The 16,481-nt window shown below is 40.9% G+C and overlaps 2 protein-coding genes across 3 annotated transcripts in view; one reads left to right on the top strand and one right to left on the bottom strand.

The window, feature by feature from the left end:
- Positions 1 to 1,864: 1,864 nt before the first annotated feature.
- dut (deoxyuridine triphosphatase) lies at positions 1,865 to 4,683 on the top strand. 2 transcript variants are annotated; one of them, XM_063472695.1, is made up of 7 exons: positions 1,865 to 2,263; positions 2,760 to 2,916; positions 3,077 to 3,168; positions 3,342 to 3,386; positions 3,482 to 3,556; positions 4,053 to 4,123; positions 4,569 to 4,683. In XM_063472695.1, the coding sequence occupies exons 1-7, from the start codon at positions 2,155 to 2,157 to the stop codon at positions 4,623 to 4,625; spliced, it is 606 nt and encodes a 201-aa protein (XP_063328765.1). In that variant the 5' UTR covers positions 1,865 to 2,154; the 3' UTR covers positions 4,626 to 4,683. The 2 variants fall into 2 exon arrangements, with proteins under 2 accessions (XP_063328765.1, XP_063328769.1); XM_063472699.1 differs by having other exon boundaries at positions 2,151 to 2,916.
- A 286-nt stretch (positions 4,684 to 4,969) lies between these two features.
- The window catches only part of fbn1 (fibrillin 1), a 62,808-nt gene continuing 51,296 nt past the window's right edge, over positions 4,970 to 16,481 (bottom strand). Inside the window, exons 51-66 of the mRNA XM_063472688.1 lie at positions 15,473 to 15,625; positions 15,288 to 15,350; positions 15,076 to 15,195; positions 14,868 to 14,987; positions 14,663 to 14,785; positions 14,007 to 14,138; positions 13,795 to 13,920; positions 12,947 to 13,153; positions 10,985 to 11,110; positions 10,667 to 10,789; positions 10,061 to 10,177; positions 8,164 to 8,292; positions 7,950 to 8,069; positions 7,260 to 7,491; positions 7,011 to 7,182; positions 4,970 to 6,592 (exon numbers count right to left, since the gene is read on the bottom strand). Coding sequence (XP_063328758.1) covers positions 6,206 to 6,592; positions 7,011 to 7,182; positions 7,260 to 7,491; positions 7,950 to 8,069; positions 8,164 to 8,292; positions 10,061 to 10,177; positions 10,667 to 10,789; positions 10,985 to 11,110; positions 12,947 to 13,153; positions 13,795 to 13,920; positions 14,007 to 14,138; positions 14,663 to 14,785; positions 14,868 to 14,987; positions 15,076 to 15,195; positions 15,288 to 15,350; positions 15,473 to 15,625 — 2,450 coding nt within the window. The 3' untranslated portion in view covers positions 4,970 to 6,205. The remainder of the gene's footprint in view (positions 6,593 to 7,010; positions 7,183 to 7,259; positions 7,492 to 7,949; positions 8,070 to 8,163; positions 8,293 to 10,060; positions 10,178 to 10,666; positions 10,790 to 10,984; positions 11,111 to 12,946; positions 13,154 to 13,794; positions 13,921 to 14,006; positions 14,139 to 14,662; positions 14,786 to 14,867; positions 14,988 to 15,075; positions 15,196 to 15,287; positions 15,351 to 15,472; positions 15,626 to 16,481) is intronic.

The following is a 16,481-nucleotide window of genomic DNA, read 5'->3' as shown; positions in this document are numbered from 1 at the left end:
GAGCTACAATTTGTAATCCAACAGAAACTTTTCAACTGATGGTGATATTCAAAGGAGAAAATCTTAAAATTCAACTCTGTTCTCAGATAAAGGGATATAGATACTCTGAGTATGATCTCAGATGATCTTTGAACATCGGCAGTTTTTTCACTCATTTTCAGGCCAGTCCTTGTACCTGACCATGTTTTTGTTTGTTTGTTTGTTTGTTTGTTTGTTTAAGTTGTTCAACAGTGATCTATGAATCATTCAAGCATAAAAAAGGCTGTTGTGTCGACACATACTGTAACAGACAACTTCATTCCTAAAGAGCTGACCCAGAGTATGAGAGATGCATCTGGCCTTTCAGTTGAGAACAGGGAGAACAGGTGGAGGTATGCCAAATGACACAAGAGCAAATCAGTAGTACCAGGTCTTATGGAGGGAAGAAACAAATCTGACACTTTTGGTTCAAATCATCAATGTATACAGAGAAGGCAAGGAGTCCAGCAATGAGTGTCTATAGCCATCTGTAGGCTGTGGCTTAAGACTGCATTTCAGCCTGTGATGTATGGGATCCTGTCAAAATCGATACACTCAAGAACCAAGAAAAATCAGATTTTGAGCCACTACGTAGTACCATCTGGAAAGCATCTGATTGCCAATAGCTTAATTTTTAAATATGACAAAGATCCCAAACACATGGCCACTCCAGTAAAAGCATACCTAGATAGAAAAACAGCACCACTGGTCATGGATTGGCCTCACCAGATCCTGGACCTTAACTTTACTTAAGCAGCACAGAATCATCTTGCCAGAGAACAGAGCGAAGCTGTTTCCAAAAAACAGCTTCAAAATGCCTGAAGAGTTCAGGCTGTGTTGACGAATTAAGGTGATCATACCAAATAGTGAATTTCAAGGCTGCTAGAATTGTACAAAACCTGTTTTACAGATATAAATATATATCTATATCGCTCTCTGTCTCTCAGTATATAAATTACTGCATCTGTATGTCCCATTTTGCTAGCAAAATATAAAGAAATGAGGGTTGGCTCGAGACTTTAACACAATTAAGACAGATCTGCACTGTGATGGAGAAAAGAGCTGGCTGCCATGTCATGAAGACCCTGGAAAGACTCATCCTTGACCAACTCTGACCTATTGTCAGGCCACATCAGGATCCCCTTCAGTTTGCTTACCAGCCCCGCCTACATGAAGGGCCAGAGTTGTCTCTATTTTCTGAGGTGCTGAGGTCATTTAAAATCTGTCAGACAATGCTCAGGATTTTTTATGAGTCTGTTGTAGTCAGTACCATCCTCTATGCTATTGTGGTCAATACCACCCTGCTATTGTGGTCAGTCGCAATAGCAGGGTGGTAACTGCTATTGCACTGATCTGCAACGCCAGTAATGTTGTGGGGATGGAGCTGGACTCCCTTAAGGTGGTGTCGGAGAGGCGGGTGTTGTCCAAGATAAGGACGATGCTGGATAATACCTCCCACCTTCGCCATGACGTGCTGGCCAGTCACAGGAGAATATTCAGTGAAAGACTGAAATTACCCAAATGCACCAAAGAACGATGCAAGAAATCAATCCTGCCCATCTAATGCACACTACATAGTGCAATAGTTACACTCTTTTGCACATGCTCTTTTTACATTATTAAATTTAGTTCAGTTAGTTACTGTTATTGTCTTACAGCAACTGTAACCACATTATTTCCTTGGCGATTAATAAAATATTTTGATTCTGATTTAAATCGTGATACCAGCACGTTAGATGCTGTGACCTGCAACGGCATGTAGGGGTAATGCTGTGGCATATGGAGTCGGAGAGGATGTCCTGCTATTTGGAGATGACAGCACAGCATTTTGGGTATGATGCAGCAGCATTTGGGGATGATGCCACATCTCGGTGCTGATGCCACGATTTGAACTAGCCCCGGTGCTGTGACAGCAAATTAAATTAATATTTAAAAACATACCCTATCAAACAGAACTGGGTTGCGAGTCGATACGACGAAGAGTATATAAATCGTGTTTCGTTCCTTGGCTCTAACCTATAAAGTCGTTTGCGTATTGTATAGGCTGCTGAAGCTTAGAGCCGCTTCGAGACACGGCGAGGGGGAGTGCGGCGTTGGTGAACCTGAGAAACCCTGCCAAACGAAATTATTAACAGTATGGCTCGAATGCTGCTAAAGGACTTTCAACTATGCTCGCGGGTTTTTAACGCTACTCCACGTTTCTTGGGGAAAGAACTGCACTTTCAAATGACAACTAAAAATAAAGGCAAGCAAGAAATTAAGAGCGATAACACCACCATGACCGACACGCCAGGAAGTGCTTAATGGCGTTAGCTTTGCTAGCCTGCCTAGCGTTTTGTAACTGTCTGCTTTGGTTTGCTCATGCTGTTTTCTTTCTTGTTTGTCGTGTTCGAACCACGTAAGCTGAACAGTCCTTCTGTTTTGTTCGGATATATAATATATAAGGCTTATGTCAACGATTTCCTTTTTGTTTTTGTAGGCTGATATATTTTTCCACCGGAAGTTCGAAATGTTTATATTAGTAACTCTCGCGAGAAAACTCGCGTTAACTACTTTGACGTAACGCGGGAATTTCATGCAAATTATCTCGCAGACCCGGGAATACACTGAAGTAGATTCTTGGTGGAAGTTTGTATTGTCGTCCTTTAATTATCAATAACTTAGTTTTTAGTAGGTTTTAATTTTTTTTAGTGTACTGTAGGTTTTTAATTTTGCATACTTTGCCAACATGCCCGTCCTAGAAGTCACAGATGCTTCTGCAGTTTCTCCATCAAAGAGAACAAGGACAGAAACAAACCCTGCAGAGGAAAGACCTGTCCTCAAATTTGCTAAACTTTCTGAGCATGCTAGGACCCCGACCAGAGGCTCAGCTAAAGCAGCAGGTTATGACCTCTACAGGTTAGTAACTCTTTAAACTGAAATTGTGTTAGGTTCAATAGATGCCTAATTTGTGACTGTTGATGTGTGTGCATGTATATTTAAGTCTGATTGTACCTTTAACTTAAAGTATTATTTTAAAAATGCAGATAAGCTTACCTTTACTGTCTTTACTTAACAGTGCGTATGATTACTCCATTCCTCCTATGGATAAGACCATTGTAAAGACAGACATTCAGATAGCAGTTCCACATGGCTGCTATGGGAGAGTTGGTGAGTGTCTCTCTGCTATTCAATTTTTATTTGTTTTGGGGTTTTTTGTTTTACATTTTATTTGAGTTGCCAAAGACTGTCGTGTGAACTCGTGTTATTCTTTCCTGTTTGTGCACCAGTTGTAAAACACCAGGTCGTCTGTAACTGTCTTTTTGTGGTTTTTCCCTCCCCAGCACCAAGATCTGGACTAGCAGCAAAACACTTCATTGATGTTGGTGGTGAGCTAGCTAGCTATCTGACCTAATTATTGCAAGTTAACCCCAGTAGTGTACAGACATTTTAATTTGTGTTATGTGTCGCATGTTCTCCTCAGCTGGAGTTGTAGATGAGGACTACAGAGGAAATGTGGGTGTTGTGCTGTTCAACTTTGGCAAAGAGACGTTTGAAGGTGAGTTATGGTGACAATAATGTATATTGTCAGCCTTTCATAACCACAGTAACCAATGAAAGTAGTCAGATTAGGGGATGACATCCATGCGCCCCACCTGTGGCTTGAAAATATAGATGCAGTATGACTGCAGACTTGGATACTTTAAAAGATTTATGCAATTATCAGCTTTTATTTATCAGTAAATTTTGTGATTTAAAGAAAAAAAAAGAATTGGTATTTGTGTGAAAGACTATTTAAGCTATTGGCTTCACTTTGAAGACCAAAAAAAGGTCTAAAAGTGATCTGAGAATAATAAATTGAGCTTCACATATGTTGCTTATATTTAATTTAAGCCAAAAAATAAACAATATTTTTACTGTTGACACTTTTCAGCCTATTCCAGAGCTCATTGGAGCTTAATAATGAAAGTATACACATAAACACTTGATATGAAGACTTTTATCGATCGGTCAGATTTAAAGGTTATTTCATCTGCTTCCTTTTAACCTTACAGTGAAAAAGGGCGACAGAGTTGCTCAGCTGGTGTGTGAGAAGATCTGCTACCCAGATCTGGTGGAGCAAGAGGTAAATTCAAAGTTGAGTTTATTGGGTAGATCTAATTAAAACCGGTGCAACAAATGTTTCATGACGGTCATGAAAAGATGCGAAGCTTCAGCTGTGTGGCTATTAGAAGCTGCCATTTTTTGTTGCTCTTGAACTATTATAGGCTACACTACTTAAAGATGTCTAGGCTTATGTCTGTGAAACAAAATGAACTTGAACAGCACTACAAGTGACACAGAAATTGTCATAAAGCTGAATCTCAGCCTCTGAGTTTCAGAACCAGAAAATTAGTCTTCTTTAAGGTTGCTTAAAGAAGTCGCTTTGAGTGTTCAGAGTAGGAAAAAGAAAACTATGTAGAAATAATAAAGGTTTAATAATGCATTTGTTTTCTTGTGTATTTCTTCAGATTAGTTTTAGTCTTTAAATCCAAGTGTTTGCCTTTATTTATTTATCTTTTCTGTTTTAGACACTCGATGAAACAGACCGTGGCGCTGGAGGTTTTGGATCAACTGGAACCAACTGAAACCCTCATGTGTTTTTAAAATATGTTAGTTATAACTTTGATAAAATAAGAAATAAAGTTTTGTTTTATATTTGAGTCTAGAGTTTTGCTGGGACTGAAAACCATGCGTTCCTAGTAAAAGTTCACTGAAGTTATAAATTCTCAACAAAGCTATTCTTCCAGATGGCCACATGGGGGCAGTCATACACAAGAATGTAATCTGCTCAAACTATTTCATCTGCCAGAGGCTTGGTAACTTCCCTTTACTTAATACAGACGTGTGCAGAAAGAGGACATATAGGTGCCTGCTCAACTTGGTTACAATGGTAATACAATTCAGATAAAGGGGGAAACACAGCAGTGAGTACATGTACTCCAAAAATGTTTTTATTGTGAATTTACATCTAAACCCTCACTGATGTGAACATGGAACACAGACTGGTGTCAGGCTGGTCCATTGCAATGCAGCACTGATTTTGACTTGTGAGAGAATATGTGGCCATGAAGACCTCAGTGCATAATCATGAAGGCCCAGGTTTGGCATCATCAATGTGTTTTGTGTGTGCGTGTGTGTGTCTGTATGTATACACAGTTTACAAAGGAAGTAGTTGGTCATTATAAGCACCATTACAACCCCTTCCCCTCTATTCCAGGGGCTTCCTCTAGTTTACAAAAGCTTCATAGATTAAAAGTGGCATTGATTATTACAGTATAAACACAATTTACATGTAGTATAGAGGAGAGCAGGCAGGCTATGAAGCTAGCTGTTACTGTTGCAAAGACATGAAACCTTCAGAAAGGCCAATGGGATTGCGCCTTGTTCACTACTGAGTGCATTCAAAAGTCTATGTGGATGTGTTGCTAGCACCAGTAAATATGAATTATTCTAGTCAGTAGGAAAAATGGAAAAGCATAGTTCAAATACGCGGTAGGAGGCGTTCAAGCTCCGACATAACTACATCTCAATAGTCCACAATGGGTTCCTCTCCTCTCCTAAGCCTTATTTGGGGAAACAAAGAAATGTGTGTATCCAGGTTTGATAGTCATTTACCTGAGGGGAGGAAATGAATTTATTTCAGACTATTGGGACTCGCCTCTTTCTTTTTATCCCCCCGCCACTTAAGCTGAGTTCTAAGAAAACAAACAAACTTGGCCCTTAGAGCTTTCTGCAGTCCACAAGCCCTTCAATGTGGCATCCGATTCCACATATCATCATACAATATTAAACCATACAATTACAAACCCTATCCACACCCTCAATAGTGCTTTAAACGCAGCAGGAGTGGTGTGTCGGGGTGATATGCTTTTTATTTCGACTGGAATCTTTCACACCTTCGGTGGATACTTTCCACAGAAATTGTACCTATGATATGCAGAATCATCTTTGGTGATCAAATGACACAGAACAGTCCATCCCCCCCACCCCCACCCCCGTCTTGTCTCTTTGGTGGCGAGCCCTTCTCCCGGTTAGAGTGAGTAGACGTTAACCCTTAGCTGCTGACCCAGAGTCAGAAATGTTTGGCCTTTTTCAGGGGGGACTGTGAGCTTGACACTGGATTAGCAGCTGCTGGCAACATCCGCCTCTCTCAGTCTTGTGATGGTTAATGGAGCATGATCTGCACCCTCATCTTCAGTATGTCTCCCAGCTGTCCTGTGAGGTAGTCTTTATCATGTTGGTCCTCCAGCTCAGCCAGCTCCTTCTTCCTGTAGAGGGGCATACTGCTGATCTGAAGGTAGTATGCGCCTGGCACGAGGCCCTTCTTCTTGCTCAAGTGCAGGTAGCTGACACCCTCCCTCTGATTGACTTTGAAGTAGCCTTCCTCATTCCCGTAGTCGATGCTGTAACGCACATGGTCGCTCAGTGTGCTTAAGGCCGGGGTAAACTCGAGGATGTGGTCGCGGTTACTCAAGTCACTGATGTTCAGGTGGAACTGGAGAGTGTCTTCGATGTCCACACTGGCCAGGCTGACCGCCTCTGTCTCAGTTAGCTGCAAAGAGAAAATGTGGTCTGGCTGAGTTTAGATGCTAAAGATGTCCAATAGTAAAGTCATGTGCAAACACAGCAGAGTGAATATGTGAATCAGTGTTAATTAAAGTCTGACTAGAAGCTGGAGACATTATGAAAAAAATGACTTGTAATCGGTTGGCAGATCTGTCATTTAATACAGATTTTCACAAAGTTGTTCCTTTTTTTACATGAAGGTTTTGGTCCCATTTCTGTTACAAGGCCTTCCCCTGCTATAGAGGGGAAAACTCTTTGGAAGAAATCAGAGGCCTTCATTTATTTATTTTATTAAGACTTAAAGTAGTCAAATATAAACGTAGTGTCTCTTACAGAATCCATCAACTTTTCAAAACCTTCAATTTCTCTAAAAAAATACAGGGGACAGTGTGCTTCATACATACCTGCATGTCTTCCAGAGGATTTTCCTGTGTTGAGTTAATGCTGCGACGTTTGCGTCCCTTCTTGGGATAGCCATTGATTTTACATTCGTAGCAGGCCTCGGGTGAGAGGGAATTATCCTCCATTTCACTTCCCTGTCCAGGACTTGTGAAGCCCAAACCTGTGACGCAGTGTCTGAAAGCAAAAGTAAAGCCATCAGTAACCTATAAACACAGAGGAAACGTTACCACCACAGTCGCTCATTTACTTACCCTTGTCCTGCACGGAAGTACCCAGGTGGACATCCACATAAGTAGCCTCCATCCGTGTTTGAACAGCCAAACTTGCATGGGTTCTGGCTCGTGGAGCACTCGTTGATGTCCGTGCAGCCTCCACTGGTCTGCTCGTAGTTAAAGCCGGTGGGGCAAAGGCAACGGAAACTCCCCAGGGTGTTGTGGCACGACGCTCCCCCGCAGATCTGGCTGTTCAGGCACTCGTTCTCATCTGGGTCACAGGAAGTTGACGGGAAGTAAACAAACACGGGGTCATTCCAGTTAAAAGAGACAAACAATACTGGGAAAGCCTGCAATGAATGTCGTAAATATGTGCAGACATTCAAACTAAAATTAGAGATTTAACTAACCACCACTTGTTTATTCGGTGGTGCACACATCAGGACATACACAGTACATATAATTGCTTTCTCGATAACTTAGCTATTCTTACTTATTTTACATACCAAATGCATTTTTGATGTTACCCTACCTTTTATTTGATTTTTTACCTACTTCAATCGTTCATTAGCACTAACACAATAAATATGAGAAGATTTTCTAATAAAATAGACTCTATTGGAGAACTTCAATCCTATATGGTTGATATTTTAGCAACCAATTCATGAGGATGTTCCAAAATAAAGAATTGTTATATTTGCTGTCAAAGAGGACAGCGGTATTACTTACCAACACACTGATTCCACTGATAGTGCTGCAGGTAGCCTTGGGGACAGCTGCACCTGTATCCACCTACTAAGTTCTGACAGCCATGCTGGCATCTGTGATTGCCGTCACACTCATCCATATCTGTCAAACGCACACACACACAACACAAAATTACTGAGAGTCTTTTCCTGTGATTAATCAGCTGATGCTGGGTTGGAACAAATTGTTTTTAGACCTTCACAGGTTTGTCCGCTAGGATCTAATGAGAATCCCCGCTGGCAATCGCAATTGAAGCTGCCTGGCGTGTTCTGGCAGACACCATTGGAGCCGCACAGATTGGGGTCTGTTGCGCATTCATTGTTGTCTGCATGGACAAAAAGGGAAGGTTCAGACAAGGGTAAAACTGGAAACATGGCATAAAGGCTCATTACCCTGATTTGGACTTGCTGAGTCAATAAAAATTCATTCACAGTTGGCACCGGCCTCTAAAAATAGGTCAGGTTACTGTAAACTCTTGGTACAAACTGTCTTGATGTCTGAAAGGGGTTCAAGAATAAAATCCCTAATCAGCTGAACGAAGATCAGATCAGAAGTGGCAAAAACAAATATTTAAATTTGAATTCCTGACCTTGGGAATAAAAGAAAAGCCAGCGCTCATTAACAAGAAGTTTCAGGAAAAAAATGTAGAAGTGGGTGTTTGAGAAACAGGTTTGATTGTTGTGATTGGAATCTGTGTACATCTGAACACAACGTTGAAGTTCAGGCTGGGAAACAGAGTAATCTCTAAATCTCAGCTTTTAAATGTGTTGTTATTTTTCACAGTTGGTTGAGATTTAGAAAGACTGCTAACACGTTCGCAGTTTAGCTTTCCATTTGAAGAAACAATCAGTGCGTGGGACATAATGCTAAAGCATAGCAGGATAGTCTACTTTGTCCCCAGGCAACCCAACTATGGGTTTCAAAGCTGATTTAAAGTGGACACGTTATGATTTTCCTTACTGGTGTCAGTGGATGTAAAGTATTACAGTTGTGGATTCATGCTAAACATGGGTAGAGATTCACATAATAAGATCTGTGCATGTACAAGCAAACCGCATGTTAGTAAATGCTCAAACTGTTTTATTTACTCTTGTTTCTGTAAGATGTCAAGGACAGTGGATATTCTTAATTTGGTCAGTTATTATAGCAGACACACCCACCCACTGTTTATGAGGGGCAGCCAATTACAAGAAAGTTGGCTTGATTGAAAGAGGGGCCATTTAAAACAAAGATTGTGTTGACACGTGAAATGACACAAGCTAGTCTAGCAGAGTTGAAGAACAAAAAAATGATGGTGCTGGACATGCGCAAAATAGATGTGCTGGAGAGAGAAGAAGAGTAGTATCTCTAATATGTCTGGAAACGGCCACTATTTTTCCCCACTGAACAACTTGTTTGATGAGCATGCACCTTAATGAATCACACATATGACTGAAATAAGGAAAAACAATTTAGGTCAACTTTGAAGCATATTTGGAATCTACAGCCAAATTACACTATCCTCCTATGACTCAGAGGTTCATTTTGTACCACTTTCTCTTAAATATTGGCAAACAGCGATCATAGTATGACTGGAACAACAGTTTTACGTCACAGTCATGTTTTTCCCACCTCATTACTCGTAGACTAACAGCACATCCACACCTGCTGTGTGCCATTTGGGTTACACTCTAAAAAAAGCCAAACCCGAGGATTCCCTGACACTGATTTGATGTGAGGTCTCGGGTGCCGTTTTATGGTCTGGAAAAAAGGCTTGGAGTTGTCATGGCGATCTACTGCAATGTTCCATAACAAGCATTGTTAAGCTGCCATGACTACAAACCAGACCGGCCTAATAAGATCAGTGTGATATCCGCCAGAGTCCATTAACATTTAATGGGTATATAAAGAAATAGACAAAACAGTGCTTCCCATGTCTATTATGAGCTGGGCAGGATGACACTTTAAAAAATTCTTCTGTGAAAAGACCAACAGTCTGTGTGAAATCCTGTTCGGACTACACAGGCAGTTTGATTAAAGACAATTCAGAATTTAAAGGGAAAAAAATCACCGGATGTTGTATACGACTGTATAGACTGTATATGTGTTTTTACCAATGCACGCAGTGTGATGCTGGGTGAAGCCAGCAGGACATTTGCAGGTGAAGCCACCGATGGTGTTGACGCATAAGAACTGACAGTTGTGCTGTTTGGTCGAACACTCATCCAGATCTGTAAACAAGAACAACATAAAGAATGAATTTCCCAACTGAACCTGTTTCATACTTCATAGTTAAGATACAGGGGTCGGAGTAATCTAAGACTACTACTTGCTCTACTGTATGTGGACTGCTCTTTTTCAAGCAAATTCCAGTCCTTCTACAGTCACTGACCTACAAATGAACTAGACACCGGAAACATAGAAGGGTACTGTAGAGGGAGAAGCTAAAACTATGGTAAATAAAGAACACTATGAGCACTATTTGTTTAGGCGTATAAACACGCCTGATAAACACAGATACAGACAGATGCACTGTGTCAAAGGCAAAGGGCACACTTGCAGTGAGCATTTAAAAGTGAGCATCTTAGGTCGGCAAGCAGAACGCAGAATGTAGCAGCTCCAACCTGGAAACTAAATCAAGCATGAAAATCGCTGGACTCAAGTGATGTGACAACCACTGGGCTTAATTGCGGGCTTCTTTTGGTGCTTGTGCAAGTTACCTCTGCAGCTCTTTCCATCCTCCTGAAGGATGTATCCTCGGGGGCAGGAACAGAGGTACCCTCCCTCCGTGTTCTTACAGATAAAGTTACAAGGCTTTGGTGCCTGTATGCACTCATCCACATCTAGAGGGAGAGGCAGAATGATTCAAAATAAAGAAACAGATCCTGTAGCCAGAAATTCCATAAACAGAGATCATGAGAAAGACAGACCCGAGCTGCATTTTTCATAGGAGTGGTGTGGGTTCTTTACTAGACAGCAGGAATGAGAACGAGAGGTTTCAATTCTGTATAAACACTGGAGGTGAATTTAAGCCTTACCCACACACTGCGTGCCAGTGATGTCAGCAGTGTAGCCAGGTTTGCAGATGCAACTGTAGGAGCCCAGACTGTTGATACACTGACCATTCCTGCACAAGTTCCCCATCACACGGCACTCATCAATATCTGGAGAGAAATGAGAAACGCCAGCTTACTTCAAGTTAGTTCAAGATTTGGTTTCTTTCAGATTTTGACAATAATTACATATCAAAAAACTGAATAGTTCCCCAAAAGTTGGAGGAAATATCTGTTATGCGTTCTTTTATGCACCATCAATTAAAAAATGTATTTCGGGTATAAAATCACTGATCTTACAAATTTTGTTAACCAGAGAAAAAGTTAATGCTTTGCAAGTGATGTCAACACAGATAACAACAACCATCTTATATTATTTAACCTTCACTACTCATAATTTTCTGGTTTCTGGTTTACATACACGCAATGGCAGTTTTAGAAAAATTAATCACTGGCCCCATTTTTAGGGCCTCAACTCATCGTATTGTGTCCTGTATTGTGTTTTTTGCACGATTTTGCAGCGTTTGAGTGCGTGTGTGTAATTCTTTATGTCTGTAAACACGATAGCTTAAAAAGTTTTGAATGACTTCTGATAAAACTTGTAGGAGTGTAGAATGGGATCATGTTAACAGTCCATTAAAATTTGGCTTACAACCACCAAGGTCGTCAAGGTCAATTTGACAATTTACTGGTTGAAAATTGACAGAAAGCCTTATAACTTAGAAACAATGATCACTGACCTTGTCATTGTTATTTGTATTGACCAAATACAGGCATATAGGGAATGCTTTTGTGCCTTGTAATGTCAAGGGAGTTCAGCGAGGGAGGAACTGCCTGCTGGCATATACTCACACCAACAGGGATACTTAATGCAAAAGCAGATAAAAAGATACATAGTATTTCTTTTCATCGATTGATGTTTGATTACTATTTTCTCTGGACTGAAAAACTGAGTCAAAGTGTCAAAAAGTTCCTCTGTTAGACCATTTGAGGCTGCAAAATGGAGTCAGTCCCCATTGTCTCGTGTTAAAATGCCTAAAATTAGAATTGGGGGAAAACACACACACACATTTAGCACCTGGTACAAAAAAAGAATCTGTCATAGCTAATTTTCTACTCTGTGCTCACTGAATGGGGTGTGAATTTAGTGATAATCTACTTGTTTAAATTGTATTAAGACTCGAAGTTAAGCTTTATTAAGCCCATGTTCATTGTGACTGATAGGTGGATGCCAATATAAACTGCTGTAAGCTGAAGCTTTCTGCTAGGCTTCACCTCAGCTAATTATAATCACTTAAGCGCCGAACCATGTTTGTGGTTTTCAATGTGGAAATCACAGAGTAACTATAAACCACAGAGTAATATTTCAAAAAAATCACCAATCTCCTTGGTAACTGAAGGAAAAAATGGCACAATAGTGTATTTATTCACCGCAGTGTGTGTTGTGTAGTTAAATATCTCTGATTACATTCCCCTGATCTTCTTCGCCACAAAAACTGGTTCATTTTCGGCAGGACATCAAATCAGTGTCTTCATATTTTAATAAAAATACAGATATTTGATGCCAGTAAAGTGATAACTGTATAGCACGAGGAACAGATAGGCTATACAGCTGTGTTGATGTTTTGTCCATCTGATTTTTTACCTTTTGGATGTTTTTTTTTTTATTCAACTATCTTTCAAATGATGATTGTTTACTGTTTGGCTAACTGCACAAAGTGTCCTCGAAGTTAGTGCTTCAGCTTTGGTGAGTGAAAATCTAGCATTTTAAGCGCTAATTAGAAGGTGTCTATGCCTGTTTACAGTCGATGAACCTTGCTAGAAAAGCTAGTTAGAACTAGCTTATAACTTAGCACTTCACGGTGTCATCCAAATCTGGTGACTTCCAGCTCAACGCTTCTGAATTGTAGAAAGTAAATGTGGATTACTAAATACTCATTAAGCTACCTCTTCCATCAGTGGTGTACCCAGGTCCCAGAGGACACATCTTCTTGTACTGGGTCGTCCCTGGCAAGGGACAGAGCTCACAGTTGTTACCCCATCCTCTGCCCCCATCACAGCAACACTCTGACTTGGTCACTGGGACCCTGTTAGTAGAAGTCATCTGACACAGAGTGGTCAGAACCTCGGTGAAGCAGACGCCTTCACGGTTATCTGCAGGGTGAGAGAGACACACACACAGAAAGGATCGTGAGAGCGAGACAATAACAGCAAGCAGACCAAACCACCCAGACAGGGCCTGGCCTCACACAGCAGACATAAATAGATAAGCCACACTGCTCTATCACTACTGTCTGTAAGGAGGAAGATAGCCATACAGTTACAAGTCCCACTGGAGGTTTTCTCACCATGCTCAACACATAACAGCTATCCAGAGGTATACTATATATTTAGACTAGGAAGAAAGGCTTTGAGCAGTATTTCCTTGCTTCCTCCTCTGCTGATAGTAACAGACCCTTGTTTATTTTAGGAAGATTTGGACACCATCATGGTAAAGTTCAATTCCCATGGAAGCATTAAATTCAGCTTCAGCATTTTCTGTTTTTCCAAAACACATACAGTACATTAATGTCTAAATTATTTATATTGTTAAACTATTAGTAGTATGGATGATTTTTAATCAATTACTGTCTCTGTGGCTAGACACTGCAAACACTTGTTTTAATTATGTACTCCTAATCTCATCTATCTGACAGCAATTTAAAGATGTAAATCTATAAAGAAGATACTAAATAAAGGGGTTCTCTTCTGATAATAACCTTACAGCCTTTTTAAATTGATGACAGTGTACATACCAATACATTCTGTCTGAGTGGGGTTGGGAATGAATCCTTGGTCACATCTGCATCGGTAACTTCCGACAGTGTTCTCACAGCGGCCGTTCTTACAGATACCCGGTTTGGCCGTGCACTCATTCAGATCTAAAGCAGACAGACACACAGTGTAAAGAGGCATACTATATTAAATGTACTCAAGGTAAAACCACCTACGACACCATGATAATTACCCATGCAGCCCTCTCCACTGGGCAGCCGTGTGTATCCAGGTGCACAGATACACATATATGTACCAATCAGGTTCTTGCAGGTCATGCCTCTGCTGTCACAGTCATCTATACCATCTGCACACTCATCTTGGTCTGGAAGACAAACACCATAGTAAGAGTAAGTGGATGCAAAAGCCTCAAGAAGCCCACGTGCATTCATGCCTGTGCAACAGGTGACGTAACACAGACACTCAGACAAAGTACGCCAGAGTTTAATCTAACCACTAAATCCAACACTGAGCTCTGGATTGATAACAGGGTTGTAGTGGGGTAGTTGGTGGTCTGTTTGGAACTGTAATGTAAACAGTGACGTTATAGACACTGACATGTTCCTCCTGACTCACCGCTTCCCTCCAAATACAACTGTTGCTATGGCGTGCGAGGTATATGAGAGATCAGAGGTGTAAACAGAGACTCGGCGGGTTACAGTTGTCAGAGTGATTTAAGTTCATCCCAGACAGAGAACCCTTGAGGATCTAACAGAAATAGTGCGAGAGTGTGTTATGTAACTTTATGGAAGGTGCTGGCATGGCTTTTTGTGAGAATTTCTACCAGAGCTTTCCAGTTAAAGGACCTGCGAACTCTGACTACACGGGTGAGTCATTTTACTGTTATACCTTTACACATCCTCCTGTCCTCCCGCAGCACGTAGCCTGTTGGGCATTTACACTCGTACGAACCCACTACATTAACACAGCGGAAGGCACACAGCAGAGGATTCTGGGCGCACTCGTTGATGTCTGGACCGGAAACAGAAAAACCACAAGTTACACATAAAGACACCCATGACCTAAACGGGGGCTCAGATACAGCTTCGGATACCTTCGCAGGTCATCATTGGCCCAGGCTCAAAACCGTCATCACACGCACACTCAAATCCCCCGATAACATTAGTGCATGTGCCGTTTCCACAGGGATTTCCAATGTCGCACTCATTAGTGTCTGTATTGAAGAAAAAAAGAAAAAAACGACTCAGAATGACTAAAAGAGCAATCAGGAGGATAAGAAAAAAGAAAATGACCTGACTGACCTTCACATCTGACTCCACTAATGTCAAGGCGGTATCCCATGGGACATTCACAGCGGAAAGAGCCGTCTGTGTTAATGCACTGGCCATTAACACAAGGACTATTGATGCATTCATCAATATCTGCAATCAGAAATGTCAACACAGAGTGAAATTAAATGCCACAACAGTAACAGAGATATTAAAAAATGCAGATTTATTATCAGCCTATTTACCTTTTGGATGTTCATCTGGCCCACGTTGATATCCCTCGTTAGGGCAGAGATCGCGATACCCCTCTGGAACCGTCAGATGTCAAAAGTCATCAAACGTTTTGATCATGAGCTTACATGAATATGAGTGGTTTCTCGCATCTATGTGTTTTGCGCAGCAGTGTCTGTTTTATGTGTAGAATACACACCCTGTCCTTTGATGGGGCAGATTTCACAGGGGTCTCCCCAGCCTTGACCTGGCATGCCGATGCAGCAGCACACTTCCTTGGTAGTGTTTTGAGGTTTTGGAGCCTGACAGCGCCCATTTTCAAACTTGGTATAGCAGTAGTTCACACGGACATCTATGGGATAACACACATAGAGAAGGCAAGAACAGTGAATGGTGATAAACAGATGGATGAAATATCTAGAAGCGCAATATCGTCAAGATAATATATATCAAGTCAGGATCCTGTCAGGCTTGTTTTGGCAGAGGACAACTGGTTCTGAAAATCTAAAACATTTCAGATAACTCGAGAAACTATTTGACAACCGTAAAGATCGTAAGAAAAGTTTGTTGCTTCTGAATAATTCAATAAATCAGTAAATCCATAGCTGGTTGGTTCACTATAGCCTCAGCCTCAAGAAATCCTGCTATATTCCGAGGCACAAAGATTATTTGATTAAGGCAAATATGACAAAACTCTGTTTTTTCAAACAACTCAAATTTTTTCGTGCTTTCTCAAACTGAGGTCTTGAGTCGTTATGGCAAGTTAATCACTGTGATCACCATCTTCCTGATTGTTTGTTTCTGTTGTTGGTTTCAGTCTCCTTTCATTTTCTGGAAGCTTTGCCACAAACAATTGGCTGTAACAGACAAAAGAGCTTGAGAATCAAAAATCCACATGAATGAATAATGAGCAGGCTTAGTCCGAAAATCATCCGTGACAATTCGGGAAAAGTTTGGAAAAAAATCAGTCATGAAGTTCATAAGTTACGCGCATAAATGGTCTGAGCTTGAGCAACTGGTGGTGCCAGAGTGCTCAAGGGCAAGGCATGAAACTAACACAAAAGAATGAAGAAACTATTCCTAATCAGTGTGGCAAAATCCTAAGTTTTTACATGAAAAATATGAAGAAGAAAATTTAAAAGAAGGAAGCTTTATTTCGAGCCCCTAAACAACAACCATTTTAAAAGTTCAGAATTAGAAAGAGCTGA

This window comes from Pelmatolapia mariae, linkage group LG1 (genome assembly GCF_036321145.2).
Source record: "Pelmatolapia mariae isolate MD_Pm_ZW linkage group LG1, Pm_UMD_F_2, whole genome shotgun sequence".
Taxonomy (NCBI): Eukaryota; Metazoa; Chordata; class Actinopteri; order Cichliformes; family Cichlidae; genus Pelmatolapia; species Pelmatolapia mariae.
This window is presented reverse-complemented; position numbering and strand designations above follow the sequence as displayed.

Excerpts from the sequence above, each read along its gene's own strand:
- dut (XM_063472695.1), top strand. The coding sequence starts at position 2,155 with ATGGCTCGAATGCTGCTAAAGGACTTTCAACTATGCTCGCGGGTTTTT. Across the intron at positions 3,169-3,341 it reads TGGCTGCTATGGGAGAGTTG|CACCAAGATCTGGACTAGCA; the intron begins GTGAGTGTCTCT and ends TTCCCTCCCCAG. Across the intron at positions 4,124-4,568 it reads CAGATCTGGTGGAGCAAGAG|ACACTCGATGAAACAGACCG; the intron begins GTAAATTCAAAG and ends TTTCTGTTTTAG.